The 23,089-nt window shown below is 47.2% G+C and overlaps 1 protein-coding gene across 1 annotated transcript in view; it reads left to right on the top strand.

The window, feature by feature from the left end:
- Positions 1 to 23,089, top strand: part of LOC146812902 (alpha-2-macroglobulin-like) — a 237,564-nt gene that overhangs the window by 1,047 nt on the left and 213,428 nt on the right. The window contains exons 2-3 of the mRNA XM_085619972.1: positions 18,058 to 18,241; positions 21,407 to 21,563. Of these exons, the coding sequence (XP_085476098.1) occupies positions 18,058 to 18,241; positions 21,407 to 21,563 (341 nt within the window). The remainder of the gene's footprint in view (positions 1 to 18,057; positions 18,242 to 21,406; positions 21,564 to 23,089) is intronic.

Here is a 23,089-nt window from a genome sequence, read left to right as displayed (position 1 = left end):
TTAAACCTCAGGAACATCTGTAATTTGGTATTTAGAGACAGTTGGGGATGGGGTTGCACAGACGTCAATAGTACAGGACTCTAAAGCCTGCCCCTTCAACGTGTCCCCCCCCCCCCAGCACAGTACCACCCACCCTCTTGGCTGCTGGTGATGGGCTCAAAGCCCCTCTCCCAACACAAGACCCCGCCCCTTTAAGACCCCGCCCCCTCCCTCCAAGGCAACACTTATTTAAAAGTTGGCGGGTCTGTAGTTAAGCATGGCCAAAGTAAAGAGACTTGGAATGTTCGAAGAGAGGAGTACAGAATATAGACAGCAAGCAGTCATTCATTGCATTCAATGTCTGATTTAAGACAAGGAATAGAATATTTAATAGTGTATAAGAAGAGAGCAATTAACAGAAGATAATTTTAAGCCAGGAGTCAAGCATTTTCTAAAGAATTAAGATGAGAATAAGGAGAGCAAAGTTAAAGACAAAAAAGTCAAAGGTCATTTCTAGTTTTATGCAGAGCTTAAGGCCTATATTGTGGAAAGAGATTTGTCAACATTGTGTGCAATATTATGCATATAACGAAGACAGAATACATGGAAATGACACATAGTGCTAACTACCAGTAAGCGGGGGTTGAAGTGCTTGGGCACAGGGGTAGCATACTACACCATGTAGGATGTGTGGTTGGAAAGGGGTTTTCATCCTATGTGGGCATTGTTTCTGTGTTGTGTTTTGGGACACAGCGCCGTAGGACCAATGTGATGGATGAAGAAGTGGGACAGATAGGTTTGCAGTTTATGGTTAGTAGAATTCTGACAGCTTTGATCAGCTCTGCTGGTCCCTTCACAATATTGTTCGTGCTCTCAGGCCTCTCTGCGGGTCATCCATTCTGAGATTCTATGGTCTTGAACAGGCAGAGGTGGGTGGCAATGGTGGTCAGAGATCTGCTAGGATGGGCTGCTGTGTGGTCATCCCTTACACGACTGTCATTATAAGATGCCAAAAAGCCATAGTATGCTATTAGCTGGAATCTGCAGTGGACCTCTATATTAGAGTCCTCCTGTGACCAGTGACGTGTGGCCGATCTCTGCACCCATCCAATGCCACGCAGGTTGGCTTACTCTATCTGTCAGCACTCTAGAGTGGCAGCCGCCTAGCTCTGTACTCTATCTGGCAGCACTATAGAGTGACAGCCATATAGCTCTGTACTATGTCTAGCAGCACTCTAGAGTGGCAGCTACCTAGCTCTGTACTCTATCTGGCAGCACTCTAGAGTGGCAGCCATATAGCTCTGTACTCTATCTGGCAGCACTCTAGAGTGACAGCCATATAGCTCTGTACTATGTCTGGCAGCACTCTAGAGTGGCAGCTACCTAGCTCTGTACTCTATCTGGCAGCACTCTAGAGTGGCAGCTACCTAGCTCTGTACTCTATCTGGCAGCACTCTAGAGTGACAGCCATATAGCTCTGTACTCTATCTGGCAGCACTCTAGAGTGCCAGGCACCTAGCTCTGTACTCTATCTGTCAGCACTCTAGAGTGGCAGCTACTCAGCTCTGTACTCTATCTGGCAGCACTCTAGAGTGGCAGCCATATAGCTCTGTACTCTACCTGGCAGCACTCTAGAGTGCCAGGCACCTAATTCTGTACTCTATCTGTCAGCACTCTAGAGTGGCAGCTACCCAGCTCTGTACTCTATCTGTCAGCACTCTAGAGTGACAGCCATATAGCTCTGTACTCTATCTGGCAGCACTCTAGAGTGGCAGCTACCCAGCTCTGTACTCTATCTGGCAGCACTCTAGAGTGACAGCCATATAGCTCTGTACTATGTCTGGCAGCACTCTAGAGTGCCAGGCACCTAGCTCTGTACTCTATCTATCAGCACTCTGGAGTGGCAGCCACCTAGCTCTGTACTCTACCTGCCAGCACTCTAGAGTGGCAGCTACCCAGCTCTGTACTTTATCTGCCAGCACTCTAGAGTGACAACCACCAGCCCTGTGCCGTGTCTGGCAGCACTCTAGAGTGCCAGCCACCTAGTTGTCTACTCTATCTATCAGCACTCTGGAGTGACAGCCACCTAGCACTCTAGAGTGACAGCCACCTAGCTCCGTACTCTATCTGTCACCACTCTAGAGTGCAATCCACCTAGCTCTGTACTCTGTCTGGCAGCACTCTGGAGTGCCAGCCATCCAGTTCTCTGCTCTTATCTATCAGCACTCTGGAGAGACAGTCACCTTGTTCTGTACCCTATCTGACAACACTACGGAGTGACAGCCACTTAGCTCTGTACTCTATCTGCCACCACCCTAGAGTGACAGCCATGTAGCTCTGTACTCCAACTGGCAGCACTCTGAAGTGACAGCCCACTACCTCCGTACTCTATCTGGCAGCACTCTAGAGTGACAGCCACGCAGCTCTGTACTCTGACAGCAATCTAGCACTCTGGAGTGGCAGCAACCTATCATTGCGGTCTATCTGGTGGCCCTCTAGAGTGGCAGCCACTTATCACTGTAATCAATCTGCTAGTATTCTAGTCCCAGAATGCAAAGTATAAACCTAAGACCAGATGAGTCATCTATGGATCCGGGGACCCTGAGAGCTCTGACAGACTAGCCCAGTGAGCAAGGTCTGTCTCTGGCCCTCGAGGCAATGGAGGCCCTGGGGTATGTGTGCAGGGAGGGCTTGTTTTCGTAGCTGTGCAGTAGGAAGTTAAACCGGTGCATGAGAAACAAATGCTGTGTGACAGGCACGAGGTCCTCTGGCCACCCCCATATCAATGGGATTTGAATTTCCCAACCCTGCAGTGCAAGAGCTCAGAATGTTAATCCTCTTATTACGACTAGGGCGGGGCTTCCTGGTCAGGTCTGTATGTGTCAGTCACAACATTTTTTTCAGTCTTAAAAAGAGGAAAAGACAAAGAGTACAAACTTGGTAGCTCTCTGCGTTGTGGGGTGAGCAGCTGAAAGAACAGCTCGGAGATAGAGAGAGCCGCTATTGTTCTCCGTTTCTGCGCTGAGCTGTGTCATATAGAGCTGATGCCCTGGGCTGTACTACCTAGAATGTTTGCTCCAAGTTGCGTCATCTAGAGCTCAAGCTTCAAGATGTGTCACCAACAGCTGATGCTCTGGGCTGTGTCACCTACAGCGCATGCTCCATGATGTGTTGCCTTGGAGGTCATGTTCCAAGCTACTTCTTCGAGAGCTCATGCTCCAAGCCCTGTCAACTACTGCTCCTGCAGCAATCCGTGCCATCTAGTGCTCATGCTATGAGCTGCGTCACCTAGAGCGCAACCTCTGATCTGTCACCTAGAGCTAAAGCCCTGAGCTGTGTCACATAGAGCCCATGCACGTGGCTGTGTCACATACAGCTCATACACTGAGCAGTGTTACAGAGAGCTCATGCTCTGAGCTGTGTCACATAGAGCCTGTGCACTGAGCTGGGTCACATAGAGCCCGTGCAGTGAGCTGTGTCACATAGAACCCATGCACTGAGTGGTGTCCCATAGAGCTCATGCTGCAGCTACATCACCTAGAGCTCATGCTCTGAGCTGTGTCACATAGATCCCTTGCACAGAGCTGTGTCTCATAGAGCCTGTGCACTGTGCTGTGTCACATAGAGCTGATACATTGAGCTGTGTCACATAGAGCCCTTGCACTGAGCGGTGTCACATAGAGCCTGTGCACTGAGCTGTGTCACATGGAGCCCATACACCGAGCTGTGTCACATAGAACCCTTCCACTGAGCTGTGTCACATAGAGCCCATACACTGAGCTGTGTCATATAAAGCTCATGCTGCTGCTACCTCACATAGAGCTCATGCTTTGAGTGTCACACAGAGCCTGTGCACCAAGCTGTGTCACATAGAGCCCATGCAGTGAGCTGTGTCACATAGAAACCATGCACTGAGTGGTGTCCCATAGAGCTCATGCTGCAGCTACCTCACCTAGAGCTCATGCTATGAGCTACGCCACATAGAGCCCATTCACTGAGCTGTGTCACATAGAGCCCTTGAACTGAGCTGTGTTACATAGAGCCCGTGCACTAAGCTGTGCCACATAGAGCTCATGCTGCAGCTACCTCACATAGAGTTCATGCTCTGAGCTGTGTCACATAGAGCCCGTGCAGTGAGCTGTGTCACATAGAGCTTGTGCATTGAGCTGTGTCACTTAGAGCCGTACACCGAGCTGTGTCACATAGATCCAGTGCACTGAGCTACACTGAGCTGTGTCACATATAGCCCTTGCACTGAGCTGTGTCACGTATAGCCCTTGCACTGAGCTGTGTCACATAGAGCCCATGCACTGAGCTGTGTCACATAGAGTCCATACACTGAGCTGTGTCACATAGAGCTCGTGCATTGAGCTCTGTCACATAGAGCCCGTACACTGAGCTGGGTCACATAAAGCTCATGCACTGAGCTGTGCCACATAGAGCCCGTAGACTGAGCTGGGATAAAGCTCATGCGTTGAGCTGTGTCACATAGAACCCATGCAATGAATGGTGTCCCATAGAGCTCATGCTGCAGCTACCTCACCTAGAGCTCATGCTATGAGCTGTGCCACATAGAGCCCGTGCACTGAGCTGTGTCACATAGAGCCCTTGAACTGAGCTGTGTCACATAGAGCCCTTGAACTGAGCTGTGTCACAAAGAGCCCATGCACTGAGCTGTGTCACAAAGAGCCCATGCACTGAGCGGTGTCACATAGAGTTCATGCACTGAGCTGTGTCACATAGAGCCTGTACACTGAGCTGTGTCACAGAGAGCCCATGCACTGAGCTGTGTCACATGGAGCCCATGCACTGAGCTGTGTCACATAGAGCCCGTGCACTGAGCTGTGTCCCATAGAGGCCATAAACTGAGCTGTGTCCCATAGAGCCCTTGAACTGAGCTGTGTTACATAGAGCCCGTGCACTAAGCTGTGCCACATAGAGCTCATGCTGCAGCTACCTCACATAGAGTTCATGCTCTGAGCTGTGTCACATAGAGCCCGTGCAGTGAGCTGTGTCACATAGAGCTTGTGCATTGAGCTGTGTCACTTAGAGCCGTACACCGAGCTGTGTCACATAGATCCAGTGCACTGAGCTACACTGAGCTGTGTCACATATAGCCCTTGCACTGAGCTGTGTCACGTATAGCCCTTGCACTGAGCTGTGTCACATAGAGCCCATGCACTGAGCTGTGTCACATAGAGTCCATACACTGAGCTGTGTCACATAGAGCTCGTGCATTGAGCTGTGTCACATAGAGCTCGTGCATTGAGCTCTGTCACATAGAGCCCGTACACTGAGCTGGGTCACATAAAGCTCATGCACTGAGCTGTGCCACATAGAGCCCGTAGACTGAGCTGGGATAAAGCTCATGCGTTGAGCTGTGTCACATAGATCCCATGCAATGAATGGTGTCCCATAGAGCTCATGCTGCAGCTACCTCACCTAGAGCTCATGCTATGAGCTGTGCCACATAGAGCCCGTGCACTGAGCTGTGTCACATAGAGCCCTTGAACTGAGCTGTGTCACATAGAGCCCTTGAACTGAGCTGTGTCACAAAGAGCCCATGCACTGAGCTGTGTCACAAAGAGCCCATGCACTGAGCGGTGTCACATAGAGTTCATGCACTGAGCTGTGTCACATAGAGCCTGTACACTGAGCTGTGTCACAGAGAGCCCATGCACTGAGCTGTGTCACATGGAGCCCATGCACTGAGCTGTGTCACATAGAGCCCGTGCACTGAGCTGTGTCCCATAGAGGCCATAAACTGAGCTGTGTCCCATAGAGCCCTTGAACTGAGCTGTGTTACATAGAGCCCGTGCACTAAGCTGTGCCACATAGAGCTCATGCTGCAGCTACCTCACATAGAGTTCATGCTCTGAGCTGTGTCACATAGAGCCCGTGCAGTGAGCTGTGTCACATAGAGCTTGTGCATTGAGCTGTGTCACTTAGAGCCGTACACTGAGCTGTGTCACATAGATCCAGTGCACTGAGCTACACTGAGCTGTGTCACATATAGCCCTTGCACTGAGCTGTGTCACGTATAGCCCTTGCACTGAGCTGGTTCACATAGAGCTCGTGCATTGAGCTCTGTCACATAGAGCCCGTACACTGAGCTGGGTCACATAAAGCTCATGCACTGAGCTGTGCCACATAGAGCCCGTAGACTGAGATGGGATAAAGCTCATGCGTTGAGCTGTGTCACATAGATCCCATGCACTGAATGGTGTCCCATAGAGCTCATGCTGCAGCTACCTCACCTAGAGCTCATGCTATGAGCTGTGCCACATAGAGCCCGTGCACTGAGCTGTGTCACATAGAGCCCTTGAACTGAGCTGTGTCACATAGAGCCCTTGAACTGAGCTGTGTCACAAAGAGCCCATGCACTGAGCGGTGTCACATAGAGTTCATGCACTGAGCTGAGTCACATAGAGCCTGTACACTGAGCTGTGTCACATGGAGCCCATGCACTGAACTGTGTCACATAGAGCCCGTGCACTGAGCTGTGTCCCATAGAGGCCATAAACTGAGCTGTGTCCCATAGAGCCCATACACTGAGCTGTGTCACAAAGAGCCCATGCACTGAGCTGTGTCACAAAGAGCCCGTGCACTGAGCTGTGTCACATAGAGGCCATAAACTGAGCTGTGTCCCATAGAGCCCATAAACTGAGCTGTGTCACAAAGAGCCCATGCACTGAGCTGTGTCACATAGAGCACGTATATTGAGCTGATTCACAAAGAGCCCAAGCTCTGAGCTGGGTCACATAAAGCTCATGCTGCAGCTACCTCACATAGAGTTCATGATTTGCGTGTCACATAGAGCCTGTGCACTGAGCTGATTCACAAAGAGCCCTTGCAGTGATCTGTGTTACATAGAGCCCGGGAAATGAGCTATCTCACATAGAGCTCCTGTTCTGAGCTGTGTCACATAGAGCGCATGCTCTGAATGTCACATAGACCCTGTGCACTGAGCTGTGTCACAAAGAGCCAGTGCAGTGAGCTGTGTCCCATAAAGCCCATGCACTGAGCTGTGTCACATAGAGCTTGTGCACTGAGCTGTGTCACATATATCCCGTGCACTGAGCTGTGCCAGATAGAGCGCATTCACTGAGCTGTGTCACATAGAGCTCATGCTCTGAGATGTGTCACATAGAGCCTGTTCACTGAGCTGTGTCACATAGAGGCCGCACAGTGAGCTGTGCCACATAGGATCAATGAACTGAGCTGTATCACATAGAACCCATGAACTGAGTGGTGGCCCATAGAGCCCGTGCACTGAGCTATGTCACATAGAGTTCATGCTCCAGCTATCTCACATAGAGTTCATGCATTGAGCTGTGTCACATAGATCCCATACACTGAGCTGTGTCACATAGAACCTATGCACTGAGTGGTGGCTCATAGAGCCCGTGAACTGAGCTGTGTCACATAGAGCCCATACACTGAGCTGTGTCACATAGAGCCCATACACTAAGCTGTGTCACATAGAGCCCGTACACTATTCTGTGTCAGAAAGATGTAATGCTCCAGCTATCTTGCATAGAGCTGATGCACTGAGCTGTGTCAAATAGAACCCATGCACTGAGTGGTGTCCCATAGAGCCCGTGCACTAAGCTGTGCCACATAAAGTCCATCCAGTGAGCTGTGCCATATAGAGCCCGTGCAGTGAGCTGTGTCACATAGAACCCATGCTCTGAGCTATGTCACATAGAGCCCATGCTCTGAGCTATGTCACATAGAGCCTGTGTACTGAGCTGTACCACACGTAGCTCATGCTCCAGCTATCTCACATAGAACACATATTTTTAGCTCTGTCAAAATATCTCTGGATCTGTGTGGGCTACACAATGGTTTCAGTTGTTCAAGGATGAGGACAGGCTCCTCCAGACAACGGAACTACAATCTGTATTGTGAATTTGAAGACGGGCTGATTCGTGATCTAGGCGTTTTGTAGTTTGCAACCCAGGAGGCTTGACTCAGAGACAAGGCATAGCTTATGAATGAGTGGTTGCTGCTCTATCCAAAGGAATGGGTATGTGGTCTCCTCCAACCACCAGGCTTCAATGAAGGATCTAGGAAGGAGGATGTGTAGGCTGGTATGTCAAACAAGATCAGCCCTCCCCACATAAAGTCACCATCTTGGGTAAAAGGCATCCAGCGTCCAAAAGGGCCCTCTAATCTCCACCATGTACAGGTGATCATCTTTGTCACACAGCTTTACATATTCACAAGTGAGAGATAGTGTGGATCCTTGTAACAGACATTTACTGGAGATGAGGTGTGTCACACTGCATTATGTATGCACTGGGAATAGTTAGGCACACAACACTACACACATGCAGTTCATAAAAGAAAAACACAGCATCACATATTCAAGGTTTAGTGAAGAAAACAGCATCACGTACTTATCCCACAACTGATGAGGACATCGCCGGGCATCCTGCCAGGTCAGTGGAGGCTGTGACCTCTGCTGCACTGGAGGACACTGCCCTCCAGGTTTATAGATCCCTGACTATCCTGTGGAGATAACTGTGCATTCAGTGCTGAGGACCCTGCAGTTCCATGGAAGGCGTCCTCTGCTCAGTTGGTGCCATGCTTGATGGATCTGCTCTTGCAGAACAAAGTAACAATGGTCTTGACTAGGGGATGGGCGTAACTCGCATAGTTTTACCCTATGCAATTTCTCAGAGTTACATTAAAACTTAGGGGCATATTATCCAGAAACAGCGTTAAAATTATCGGCGCTTTAGCGGCAAATAAACTGCCGCTAAAGCGGCGATAATGGGCTTGATAATATGCCCTTGAGAATTCCCATAGAAGCCCATGTTCTGGTGTCAACATGGGCTTCTATTGGAATTCTCTGCGACATATTATCAAACCCATTATCGCCGCTTTAGCAGCAGTTTTCTGCCACTAAAGCGCGATAATTTTAACGGCGTGCTTGATAATATGCCCCTTAGTGAGATTCAGCGGAGTTAGGCCCACCCCTAATTCACACACAACAGGGGTCATATTACAGAAATGCCTCCGGGGTGCAACAGGCATTTGCACCTGCTTTGCCCGCCCCAGCAGAATTGGTATTACAGAAGGGACCGCAGACGCTTGTGCATCCCATTCTGTAATAGCGCTGGTGCAAATAAAGCACCAGCGCTGTCATCAGAGGGCATTCCCTCATTTGCTTGGGGTGGTGGCTGCATGCAAATAAGGGAATCCCTTTGCTTCTGTGCTGTATTGGAGAGGCAAAGAAGCTGTCACGAGGCACAATGTGTCACCTAAAAGGTGGCACACTGTCAGTGCGCCCCCTGACGGGAGCACTCTGTGAGGGGAAGAGACGCCATGGGCCCCCCAGATATCCCCTTGCAGGCGGGTGCAGTCACCCACTGCACCCGCCTGCAAGGGGATCTCTAATCCCCCTTAAAAGTGTAGGTGGTTTGCCACCTGCGCTGTGAAACATGGAACGGCTTCAAAGCATCCACTCCAATTTTTCACATGAATGCGCTGCCCCCAAGGAAGGGCAAGTTTGCGGCTACCCTGGGGGCAGCATGTTTATCCTAATACCACTCATATTCCTTGCTTGTGCCAGGCGCATCTTTTAAAATCTGTGCCCAGCGCAGACAAGGGAAATGCCACATATAAATGATATGGCCCCTGGAGTCATCCAGTTTGTTATGTGCATTGTAAGGGACTTGCTTTCTGTGTGGCAAAGGATTTACATACGAATTGTGAATGCTAGATTTGGGGGTCTCTAGTTGGCATAGGTAGGTACCTGTGACAAATAGGGGCCCTTGCGTCTAGTTAGGGTGAAGGGGTACACTCCTAAAATAACCCCTGCTCACCCCCTTGGTAGCCTGGCACGAGCAGACAGGCTTTTCTCAGAGGCAGTGTGTAAAGCATTTGTGAACACATACAGTAATCAAGTGACAACACTACAGATAGACACCACACCAGTTTTATATAAAAAATAAGTATTCTTTATATAGACTTATCACAAGACCACAACCAACACAAATCCACAACACTGTTACTTTAAAATGGTAGAATTTAGCTTAGTTCTCTTAGGATGGTAAATGCGACACTCAGAGTTCAATGTACCTTAAGATGCGACACGCAGGGCAACAAAAGTGTTGCAAGGACGATGATGCGTTGAAGATCCGGTGCAAAGAAAAAAAGATGGCGCTTTCTTCTTGATGCAACACGCTTTCCGGTGATGCGGCGGCGCCTGATGCGACATCGATCCTCTTCTCCAGTGATCCGAGATGTTTCCTCACGATGCGAGCCGCGACAGGTCCTGCGACATGCTTCCCAGTGATGCGGCGGCGTCTGCTGCAACGTCGGTCCTCTCCCCTGGTGATGCGAGTTGCTTCCACAACGATGCGAGCCGCGACAGGCCCTGTGACACTCTTCCCGGTGATCCGGCGGCGTCTGCTGCAACTTCGATCCTCTTCTCCAGCGATGAGCCGCGACAGGCCCTGCGACACGCTTCCCGGGGATGCGTCGGCATCTGATGTGACGTCGATCCTCTTCTCCGGCGATGAGCCACGGCAGGCTCTGCGACACGCTTCCCAGTGATGTGGTGGTGTCTGCTGCGATATCGATCCTCTCTCCTGGCAAAGCGAGACACTTCGGTGGACCTGCGATGACTCAACGATTCTTCTGCGTCACGCTTCCCGGTGATGCGGCGGCGTCTGCTGTGACGTCGATCCTCTTCTCCGGCGATGCCAGGCGCTTCATGTTGTGAAGCGGCAGTGGCAGTTCGGCGACATGCTTCTTGCTCGTGAGTCACGCTTCCAGCTCCTTACAACACGCAGTCCCTCAGAAAGCCTCGAAAAACAGCAGGCACTTCCACAGAACTCTTGGGGGGCTGGTGGGTGAAGTCTGTTGTCCCTGAGACTTCAGCAGGGGCAAGCTCTTTTCTCAAGCCCTTGGAGATCCTCCACAAGTTGAATAAAGTATACAAAGTTCCTTTTCTCCTCTCTTTGGCAGTTAGGCAACCATTGCAGGCCAATCCCTCAAGCTTAGGGATAGTCTCTCCTCAGTCTCTCTGGTTCTACTCCTCAGGAAAGGTTTCTTCTTGTTTCCCAAAGTGATCTAAAGTTCTGGCGTCTGGGTCCCCTTTTTATACCCAGTTTCTCTTTGTTCTCTGAAGGCAGAGAGTCCTTTGCCTAGTCTAAACCAGTTCTGGTCAGTCCTGGAGCACTTTGTTGACATGACTTCTTCTTTCCTTTCACAGTGCAGGGCAGAGACATCAGACGCACCACAGGAGGTGGAGCCAACATTGTGGAAGGAAAGCACAGCCCTATTCAGTTCCCAGGTGCAACTCCTCCAACCGATCTACATGGAGATCTCTCTATTGAGCCCTTTGCTGACTCACCCTGTCTCCGGGAATTCCCTAGCCCCCTGGAATTCCCCAGCCCCTGTCACTCAAACTCCAGACAAGGAATACACAGCCTAGCAGAGGCAGATTTTGGATGGTTAGACAAGAAAAGACCTACTTTCTAAAAGTGGTATTTTCAAACACAGAATGTTAAAACCAATTTCACCGAAAGATGTATTTTAACATTCTGAGTTCAGGCATACTAAACTAAAATTTCTACCATGTTCCCTGAGTCAGTTAGGATTATAAGATGTAATAATCAAACTGCCCATTCTGGCCTATGGAGAACAGTTAGCCTTGCAATAGTGAAACACGAAAATGGCTGTAATTCACTATTAGAACATGCCACACACACCAGGGCATGTCCTACCTTATACTTACAATGCACCCTGCCCTTGGGCCTACCATAGGGGTGTCTGATATGAAGAAAAGGGAAGGTTTAGGGTCTGGCAAGTGGGTGCACTTGCCCAGTCAGCATGGCAGTACCAGACTGCACACAGCCTCTGCAATGGCAAGCCTTCGACACACTTTTACTGGCTGCTTCTGAGGGTGGCACAACCAGTGCGGCAAGCCCACCAGCAGCATTTGGATTTACAAGCCCTGGGCACTCCTGGTGCTCTGTACAAGGGTCTGACAAGTAAACCAAACCAGCCAATCATGGAATCACTAATCCATACATCAATTTATAATAGGGAGAGCATATGCACTTTAGCACTGATCAGCAGTGGTAAAGTGCCCTGAGTCATAAAACAGCCAACAATAGGTCAGAAAAAATACAGGAGGAAGGCAAAAAAGTTCAGGGATGACCCTGTAAAAAGTGTCAAGTCCAGCAGTGAAAAACTATAAAGTCATAAATATGCACCAAATATTTTCTCTCCATTCGACTGTTTTGAGACTCACAGTGGTTCGTACTCGCCATCTGATGCCACTGTGTACGGGCGCCGCTATGCATTATTTACCTATTTAGTCCATCAGGTGCTGTCCAATGGGAATGCTTTGTGTTTGAGACTCTTGACACACTGGGAGTTTTCATGCTGCTCATGTGTTCCATTTTATGATTTCTCTAACCCAGATTGCCACATCTTGCAAGTCAATTAAATAAATGCATGTTGATTACCTCACCATATATATGGCAAGAAACTGCCTTTGTGATGTGGTGGTCCTGTGGTGGATTGACTGTTAGGTCAAGGTTTCACCCAGTATGGTAGACTGGGAGGGCAGCACTGTGCGTTTGGTAAAGCTGCGAAGTAACCGTTCTATTAGGAATGCCCACTCCGCCGTCCTCTAATTAATTCCCATGTGTTTTAAGAAGAAAACAAATCTGAGATTGCCTCTGTCTTTTTAAAAGCACCGTGCCTCATTGCCCCTCCATGACAGTACACATGGGAGACCTCTCTTCAGCCTCTCCCAGTCTGGCCTTCTTCTCCTATCTCACATCACCTGCCCACACCGGACCGCCTGCCTAAGCCCACCTGACCGCAGGTTTTGCCAAGGCCACTGTGAAGCAACATTTGGTTTGGCTGTGTGTGGAGGACATGGATTTTGCATGAGAGCAGAGGACTCTTTGCACTCCCCTCAGGACGAAGTCCTGCTGGAATTCTAGTCGTAGTCCAAACACAGGCGGGTGGTTATGGACTGTGGGGCGGTAGTAGTGAGGGGGAGTGGGAGGTGAGGCTAAGTTTTTGGGGACCAGGGGGCATTAGGGACATAGTGTGGCATTGGGCTTCGCAGAAAGTGATTCCGGCTAAATGAACAAACTACCCAGTAAGGACATTTGTTGACAAGCTGATTGGGCTGCTGCGGGGTCACTCACAAGTCTCCTGAAGTACTTCATTCACCCAAATCCATATTAGGCTTTCGATGTAGGCCACCTACGAGGAGCTATTTTTGGTCCACATGTCTTCATTCTTAGACTCCTAAATGGCTTCTCCAGTAGAAAAGGGCTGGGTTGTTGGCCCTCAAGGCAGCCGAAAAGTTGGATTCCTTCCTAGTGATGTCACAGTGGTAGAGTAGAAGTATAAGCATTGTCTAGTGTTCATGTTTCAGACTGTACTCAAAAGAAACGATAATACTCTTCGTCACTGCCTCTAATAAGAAAACTTTATTTATTTAATTGTGTATTTGACTATATGGCACCACAACCCACAATATACACTTGCAAGTTGGAATCCACAGATGGACACCCAAGACCAGGAGGATTACATTAGAAAGAAGGGGGGTGGAGAAGGCACAAGAGAAGGATGGGGGAAGGCTTGGGAAGTTCATCTCGATGTCCTCCTCATACATTAAACTAACACATATATCCTTTTGAGGTTGAAAGGAGGAGTATTATTGAGTTATGCAATACTATCAACTACAATTCACACTGATCTACATGGCATGCACGCAAGATCTTCATGATGGTCCGCTGAAGGTGGACCCACCAGTTTTATCTCTGTATCACTCGCCCCTTGTGTGACCCCACTCTAAAGATAACTATCAAAGATGCCACTGCTCGCAAGAATCAGAATTATGATTTTGGGAAATTCACAATTGTTTTTAAATGTACATCAGCAAATCGTGCTAGTTTACTACATTGTGTATTACTGAGCGGGAGGAAATATGCAGATTTGTGCAAAGATACTTTTTTATCCAAGGGGAAAATAATTTACTCCATGACAGATCAGAAACCCCTTCCGCACTACCCCAATCAGTTTTGGGTTGTTCCATTTCCTTTTCCCCCTCCCTCCTGCCCCAACATGGTAATAGATTTCCTCCCATCCCTTGCAGACATCTATTTATCATTTCCATGGTGGGAATGAATCTGAAAAAAGTTGGAAATAAAAAACAAGGTCTCGAATTTATGAATGTTCCCAAATTTCACATGGATTTAAAATTACTTATGTGAGTATCTTGTACTTGCTAATTGAGCCGGTTGCCTGTTTAAGTGGCCCATATGCCTGCAAACGATTTTGTGAATTGAATCCAATGAGTTTGAGGTATTGTTCGACCTGGCATCATTAGGGGGGTTTTCTTCCCAACGTTTCACCTACCTCCTCCAATTTTCTGATCTTGGTTTTGCTGGCTTAAAGCCTTTGAGCACCGTACCACTGCTATCCAGTGCTAAAGGGCATGTGCTCTCTCCCTAAAACATGGTAACATTGGCTCATTGCATATTTAATTTACTTATAAGTCTCTAGTAAAGCGCACTACATGTGCCTGGAGCCAGTAAATTAAATGCTACTGGTGGGCCTGCAGCAGTGATCGTGCCACCCAAATAAGTAGCCCCTTAACCATGTCTCAGGCTTACCACTACAGAACCTGTGTATGCAGTTTCACACTGCCATGTCAACCTGGCAAGGAAACCTTTTTGCCAGCCCTAAACCTTTCCTCTTTATATGTATATGTTATCCCTGAGGTAGGCCCTGTATAACCCACAGGGCAAAGTGCAGTGTATTTAAAAAGCAGGACATCTGCTTTTTAACATTACATGTCTTGGTAGTGAAAATCTCCCAATTTAGTTTTTCACTACTCCAGGCCTATCTCACCCATTGGTTAACATTGACATTACCTGATTACATTTTATAAGTGCAATTTCCAAGTGAGACAAGATAGATATTCCGGGTTTGGTGTCCCTGGTCTCACAAATTAAAATCACAACTTGTGGTGAAGTTGGATTTTAAGTTGCAAGTCTAAAAATGCCACTTTTAGAAAGCGGGCATTTTCCTTACTTAAACCATCTGCCTATTTCCATTACACATCTGGCATGGGTGACAGCTGGACTTTGTGTATTCCCTCTAGACTGGCACCCACATAGAGAGCTTAAGTGTGCTTGATGGCCCTTCACCTGGTTGATGGGTCTTCCTGGGCTGGATGGGAGGGAGGACCTGACACTTGCACCTGAAAGGACTGTGCCTGTTCCCACACAAAGAGCTGCATACCCCCGGTAGTGAGTCTGGAGCCAGGGCAGGAAGGGGAGGGACCTGACACACTTCAAAGCTTATCTTTAAAGTCTCCCTCACTTCAAGACAGTACTGGGTATAAGTACTGGACCTATGACACAACCAACTGAGTACACTTCTGGACCTATGAGTACTGTGCTGGGAATAAGAACTGCTCTGCTCTTGCCTTGCTGAGCTGCCCTGCTGCCTACTGTTCCCCTGACTGGATGACTAGGACTGGATCTGCATCACTAGAACCCAGTGTGACTTCAAGGGATTGCTGGCTTGCCTCCTCCTGCCTTAGTCTCAGGGACACAACAGGCTTCGACCTCTATGATTTCAACCCTTGGGCTCATCTGCTTGTGAGTCTGTCCTGACAAGTGGTGCCGCCCTGTCCTGATTCCTTGGAAGGGGACCTAAGGATTTGTTCCAGATAGCAGAATTGATGCATTGTCACGTATAACAGGAAGCAGATTGGTGCATCGCACCTGGAACCGCCTCACCGCCTCTACTCATGGAGAAACCCAATGCATTACATTCGGAACCACCGCACTTTGCAACCGTTGCTTCGCTCATGGACCTGTCACATCGTCGCAGTTGTGTGGAGAAATTTGGTGCAACACCTCAACTGCGTGGGGATCACCGATGCATTTCGTGCTGCTACAAGGATTAAGGTACTTTTGGTCAGCGGGCCCTGCGTGGGTCCTGCACCGCATCGCAGGTAGCCTGAACTCTTGACTTTGTTCCGGTCCAGCGCACCCAACTTACTCTTTGAGTGCTATTTGCTTCTATGCGCTATACTTGCATTTGATTTTTAAAAATTCATACCTCAATTTCTACTGGATGGCGTTCGATTGTTTTCGTCTTGTTTTATTTATAAAATAATAATCTATTTTTCAAACCTGGTGTGGAGTCTTTTTGTGGTGTTTTCACTGTGTTACTGGTTTAAGTGTTGCACAAATACTTTACACATTGCCTCTTGGGTTAAGCCTGACTGCTCTGTGCCAAGCTACGGGAGGCTGAGCACAGGATAATTTAGGGTGTTTTGTTATTTACCCTGACTAGGATTGGTGTCCCGACTTGAACAGGGTTCATACCTCTGACAACTATAGACTCAATTTCTATCAGGTATATATTGATATTTCCTGCACAATGGAAGGTGAAATAAATTATATAGTGAAAGTGCCATGCTACCTGGCAGAGAATGCTAATGGTCTAGGTCTTGTCCAGGCTTGAGAACTGCAGACGGTAGGGGGTCAACCAATGGGTTGGTGTAGGTATTCAAAACTTGAATGCAAATTTGGCTTTATAAAATGAATTAGGTTAGATTTACACTGATGCTTAATATCCCATTAAAGAACACTAATACTTATATTAATTGCAGAAGTGCCTAATTTGTGCTGGTGGTTGCAGGTAAGGCATACCAGTACTCGATTTTGGGGACCATACTTACTTTTCCTCATCAGACAGACAAACACTGAGAAAGGGTGAAAGCAAGGTTGAAAGGAACCAGAATGAGCAAAATAAAATGTGTACAGTGGGGGGTAAAAAGAGGCATTAGGTGGAATCCTAACTACACATCAGTGGTATGCGGTGATCCCTACATTCGTCAGGTCGAACTACAGGCCTTTGATGAAAATTTTGGACACTGGCACTTACTATTTTATAGATTATGAACTAAGTTGAAGCTTCCTTTATTCACTTCTTCTCAAAGGTCAAGTGTTCACAGATAGCTTGGATCACGCTTAGTCCACAGGAAGTCAGTTACTGTGAGAATGCACACTGGTTTGTGGATTCAGGTACCAGGCAAGACCAAAATAGCTTATTGACTGATTTGACTAAAATGACTTTTAGAAGAAATTGTTATTTCCAAATTCAAAGACCGGTGGTTGGACACATTTCCAGGGTAAATGGAGGCACTTGGCCACTGGACTCGCTGGCTCCCATAACGTTAGAGGATAGGAAGGTGTGAGACACAAATTCACCTACTTGTCCTTTAGCACATAATATATGGTATATCCCACACCAGGGCACAGAGTATCGCACACAAACAAGGCTGGCCTGGAGGCCCTGGAGTTAATATCCACTGAAACGTAAGAGCACCCCAGTAGGATGGAGTGTAGTCCAACAATAAGGCTTTGCCAACCTATCAGTTTTTGCCTCAGCTAACATTTTGATCCCAATATTTGTTCTAAGTGCTGTAAAATTACTAATGTTACTATTAGCCAATTTGAGGGAAATCAGTTTAGTGGCATATTATTAGCCCCCACAGTCCCCCAGTGTCGGGTGGGGGCCCTGAGCTCCAGGTGCCCCCTCAGCACAGTAAACTGACTGGGTGTGGGACCAAAGTGGTTGGTGTTGGGCTATGGGGGAGCCTTCATGCACTTTGCAGGGGGGGCTCAAGTTTCGTTTCACCACTGACTCAGTTTATTTACCATGGAGAGGTAACAGGCATAGAAGGCCTTGGCAGGTTTCAGACTCATGACCTGCAGCTCATAGCAATAATTGATTAACAAATTCAGTTAACTTGGCAAACGTAGTTATGGTTCTCATATATGTTATTCTAGAGGAAAACATACACACACTAATTTGCATCTATATGAAGCACATATGAAATAAAAGCTAACAAAGAATAGTAATAGGTGTAGTGCATTATTGTGCAAATATTATTTGTAATTGCAAGATACTGCTACTCCTAATATTAATGCTAACATAATAAGGTTAACACTTACTATAATAATATTATTGATGATCATTTTAATGTTGCCTCCCTGGCATCGCCTTCAGGCATTACATGCTCCTGGTTCCCACTGTGCTCCATGGAACGCACACAGAGAAGGCGTGTGTGGTCCTCACACACCTGAACGAGATGCTCACGCTGAGCATCACTCTGGAGCAGCCGGTGCAGAACGTCAGCCTTGTTCATGACTTTGTGGCGGAGAAGGACTTCGAGCACTGCTGGGATCTGAAGGTACGTGTGAGCCAGCGGGGCATGTGGGAACCCCTTGTGGTAGACTAGAGTGGAGAACAAAAGTTGGGTTTGTCCTTTACAATCCATAAGCCTTCACCCCCTGGTTTGGCCTTGAATCTGGGATTAAAAACCCTTCATAAAGAGGTGCTCATACAATGATCTATGTTACATTATATGACATGTCACAAATGACAAGCATGGCCCCACCACTCCTATCTAAAGAAGCCTGAGAGTTACACTAGTTCATCCATCCACTCATCAGGCCCCACCGTCTTACCTAGACCATCCTCTCTGGGTTGCCACCCTCAATCACTTTGAACTAAACATTTTTCCAGGGATATATCTCACCTGCCCCCACCTGATCCACAGTCCTCTGATTCTTCTGTCCCTTCAGCCTCCTCATGAGGACTCTTCATGTTGGATGAAGGTCCTTCAGTCTGCAGCAACTGCCACATGTTACACCCGCCTACCACACCAATCCTACCATGTTCACTGATATTCCAGCCATCAAAGAGAATCCTCACCATGTGGACCCAGTCCCCCCTTCCTGGTCCACTGCTTCTCATCCTTCTCCATTCTGCCAGCCTCCTTTTCATCATCTCTGGGCCGTTAGCCAACAGGGTCCCATAAAGGATATCATTTAGGAAAGCCATCCCCTCTCTAAATATGTCACCGTGCCTCACACTGGATGCAAAAACCCAAAATATCTCTATGTGCACTCCTTTTAGCTTAATCCATGGCTTTTGGCTTGAATTCCCACCTCTAGACATGTCTCAGAAGTAGGAGTATCTGTTACCTCAGTCTTGTGGAACACCCACCTGCTCCAAAGCCACCTCTACTGTTTCATTCAGTGTACACCCAATCCTTGCAGTAGATATATGTTGTCTCGATGAATAAAGCACAGGTGCTGGACTCCCATCCCTTCTGTCTAATAACCTTGATAAAACCAAAGGAAATGATGGACGGAGTGTTGAACATTGCAAGCACTCACCCCCAGTCAACTGATCTGGGTTTAATCCATCACCGTTCTTTAGCCCACTCTGCCACCCCAGTTCAGACATGGCCATATGCAAATCAGTGTGACCCTGTGCCTCATGGGAACAGTCCAGCCCGAACTGCCAAGCCATGTCTTCCCTGGACCGGAAACAAGCTTCCTAGGACCGGATTCTGGGATTTCAGCCGTCTTTAGCCAGGCCTGCTTGAATCCAGTGGCAAAGTGAGCAAGGGACTCACGTCTGAGCATACCCTGCCAACTTATGGCGAACAAAGCAAAAACCACTGGACTCAAGCAAGCCTGGCTGAAGACGGCTGAAATGCCAGGACCGGTCCTAGGAAGCTTTTTTCCGGTCCAGGGAAGACATGGCTTGGCAGTTCGGGCTGGACTGTTCCCATGAGGCACAGGGTCAGACTGATTTGCATATGGCCATGTCTGAACTGGGGTGGCAGAGTGGGCTAAAGAACGGTGATGGATTAAACCCAGATCAGTTGACTGGGGGTTAGTGCTTGCAATGTTCAACACTCCGTCCATCATTTCCTTTGGTTTTTAATAACCTTGATAACCAAAGTCACTGAGTTGATGTAGCAATGAACGGTCAGATTTTTTAGCATGGTGGACAAAATGATGTGCCAAGAAAAGGCCAATTATGAAACATAATGCAGCACAATCTGTCAGTGTATTATTACTTCATTTTGGAATTTCAACATCTATTAATATTGTCTGGACAAAGATGCACCTCGTTAGTGCCTGTTTATTACCTGAATGGAGCAAACAGAAACCTAAAACTCATGAGATAACGTTTATAAAGCGCGTGCCATTGCCACATTGTGGTGTTTTCTTTAATTAACTTTTTAACCACTTGAGCTAGAAAGAAAGGTCTCTTGGCTATAGCAGGTCAAACACCCAAACAATCAAAATAGGAATAGCATAAATCTAAGGGGACAAAATCCTAACTTTACTACTCCAAATTGCCTTGTGTGAATACCGAAAGTCATAAAGTTAGGATTTTGTCTCAGATCACTTTTGTGAATCAGGCCCGGCATTTTGTAGAGCGTGAAATTTTACGACATTGGGACTGCTCATGTACTACAAAATGCAACTCAATAACCCCGGGGCAGAGATCGCCGCCTCTCCTATTTTCAGTGCTGAGACCTTGGCTACTGTGAATGAGAGCTCCACACTTACGCTTTAATAGTAAATATACTATACTTTAACAAAGGGGGCTCCTTGCGATGGTGGCAGATGTCGCTACATACATATGAAAAGTTATTAGTAGTAACTTTACATATGTAAAGCATTTTGTAGGCGACTCTGTCAGGGAGTCGAGATATGTAAATCTACACTTGGAAATGGAGAATAGTATAAAAGTCAAGATTTAAACCTATATAGAGTATTAAATGTACATGTAAGTAACTTTTCTCATGTACAATTATCTTTGTAATCAGGCCTTAACTCTATATGGACATTCAATCTGAAAAACCATAAACTCAATTGCAGACTTCAATCCCCTCAAAGCTATCACTGTTAGAATTTTCCTCAAAAGACACAACTGCCTCATTGCTCCACGGGTCCCCCGTCTGCACTTAGAAGGTGAATTGTGAAACAGAAGTGTTGACACCCACTTTCAGCCATCTGGCTGGTCAGTCCTTCATGCAGCACTGACCATTACTGAAAGTCCGTAAACACCCTGAGCTAGCAGCACCAAAGAAGTTCTGTATAGTCCACCACAGTGGGTCTCCCAGCAGCTCCATTGGGCATTAGTTTTGTTGGCTCCGCCTACACCATTGGCACCCTAAGTCCTATTGCTAATGGGCAGCAGTCTGTCACACAAATTGTTCATAACTCTGTTAATCTAAGTAATTGACACTTTATATGAGCACGTTTGAAATGTGCTATGCTAGAATGTGTTGCACTTCTCGAACACTGTTCACACCACTAAGCACTCTAGAGGCAAACTTTGTCTGCAAACGTATGCATATGATGTGTCAGTCTCCAGGGTCACCTCCCACAGTTTGTCTGAGATAATCTGTCTCTGATGAGCTTCCACGCATGGAAAGGGTTCAGGGCTTTGTCATTTGCTGCTGTAAAACAGGGACATAAATATTTGCCTGACTTACCTTTGAGTTTAAGAAAAACAGTTAAGCAAGTGATATTTCTTATTGTCACAGGTCCCTGAGACAGAAACTTCCCAGGTAGCCTACATCACTCTCCACGGGAAGGGAGACACCATGGAGTTCCACGGGAGGAGATCCGTCCTACTCCAGCCCTCAGAGAACCTGATCTTTGTGCAGACAGATAAGCCCATCTACAAGCCTGGGCAGACAGGTAAGAGCAGAGACCATATCATCTGTGGCAGAGAGTCCCACACCTGAACTCTAGAAGTTCACAAAGAGCTTCATGGAGGAGTAGTATCAGTCAGTGAAAGCCTAGTGAGGTGTAGAAGATCAAGGTATGTTGTAACATTCTGCCCACTCTTCAGGTAAACACAGAGAATCTGACATGTGAGTGTGGATTTGGGAGAGGGGGGGTTCTCCATGAGTTCTTGTGCAGAGGAGAGCTATGTGCACACCTGATGCTTTACTTAGGCAGTTAGAAACCTTTCTACCGGATGTATGATGTTACAACGCACACTTTTACAACGCATGCACTTACAACGCATTTTTTACAACGCATAATCCATTACAATGCATGACATTACAACGCATGACACTACAACGCATTTTTAAAAACTACCTTTACAACGCATTTCCATTACAACGCATACTACCTTTACAACGCATACCATTACAACGCATAATATTAAATTGCATTTAAGGTAAGTATTAGATAGTATAGGGGTAAAAGTTACTTTTCTAACTCCAGGGGGTGCAACAGTAGGGTAAGTGTTAGATAGTATAGGGGTAAAAATTACTATTCTAACTCCAGGGGGTGCAACAGTAGGGTAAGTGTTGGATAGTATAGGGGTAAAAATTACTATTCTAACTCCAGGGGGTGCAACAGTGGGGTAAGTGTTGGATAGTATAGGGGTAAAAATTGCTATTCTAACTCCAGGGGGTGCATCAGTAGGGTAAGTGTTGGATAGTATAGGGGTAAAAATTACTATTCTAACTCCAGGGGGTGCAACAGTAGGGTAAGTGTTGGATAGTATAGGGGTAAAAATTACTATTCTAACTCCAGGGGGTGCAACAGTAGGGTAAGTGTTGGATAGTATAGGGGTAAAAATGACTATTCTAACTCCAGGGGGTGCAACAGTAGGGTAAGTGTTGGATAGTATAGGGGTAAAAATTACTATTCTAACTCCAGGGGGTGCAACAGTAGGGTAAGTGTTGGATAGTATAGGGGTAAAAATTACTATTCTAACTCCAGGGGGTGCAACAGTAGGGTAAGTGTTGGATAGAATAGGGGTAAAAATTACTATTCTAACTCCAGGGGGTGCAACAGTAGGGTAAGTGTTGGATAGTATAGGGGTAAAAATTACTATTCTAACTCCAGGGGGTGCAACAGTAGGGTAAGTGTTGGATAGTGTAGTGTAATATTATGCGTTGTAATGGTATGCGTTGTAATGGTAGTATGCGTTGTAATGGAATGCGTTGTAAAGGTAGTTTTTAAAAATGCGTTGTAGTGTCATGCGTTGTAATGTCATGAGTTGTAATGGATTATGCGTTGTAAAAAATGCGTTGTAAAGGTAGTGCGTTGTAAAAGTTGCGTTGTAAAGGTTGTTCCCCCTTTCTACCCTGCCTGATACACAAAGGATGCAAATGGAGTTGTTGGTCTGCTTAGATCAGGTAGGTGAATTCGCCTTCCCATCATCTCATGAGGATGTCAGAGATGATAAAGCTCCTGCCCACAAA

Source organism: Triturus cristatus, chromosome 7 (assembly GCF_964204655.1).
Source record: "Triturus cristatus chromosome 7, aTriCri1.1, whole genome shotgun sequence".
NCBI classification, from domain to species: domain Eukaryota; kingdom Metazoa; phylum Chordata; class Amphibia; order Caudata; family Salamandridae; genus Triturus; species Triturus cristatus.
Note: the sequence above shows the minus strand (reverse complement) of the source record. Positions and strands in the feature narration are given on the sequence as shown.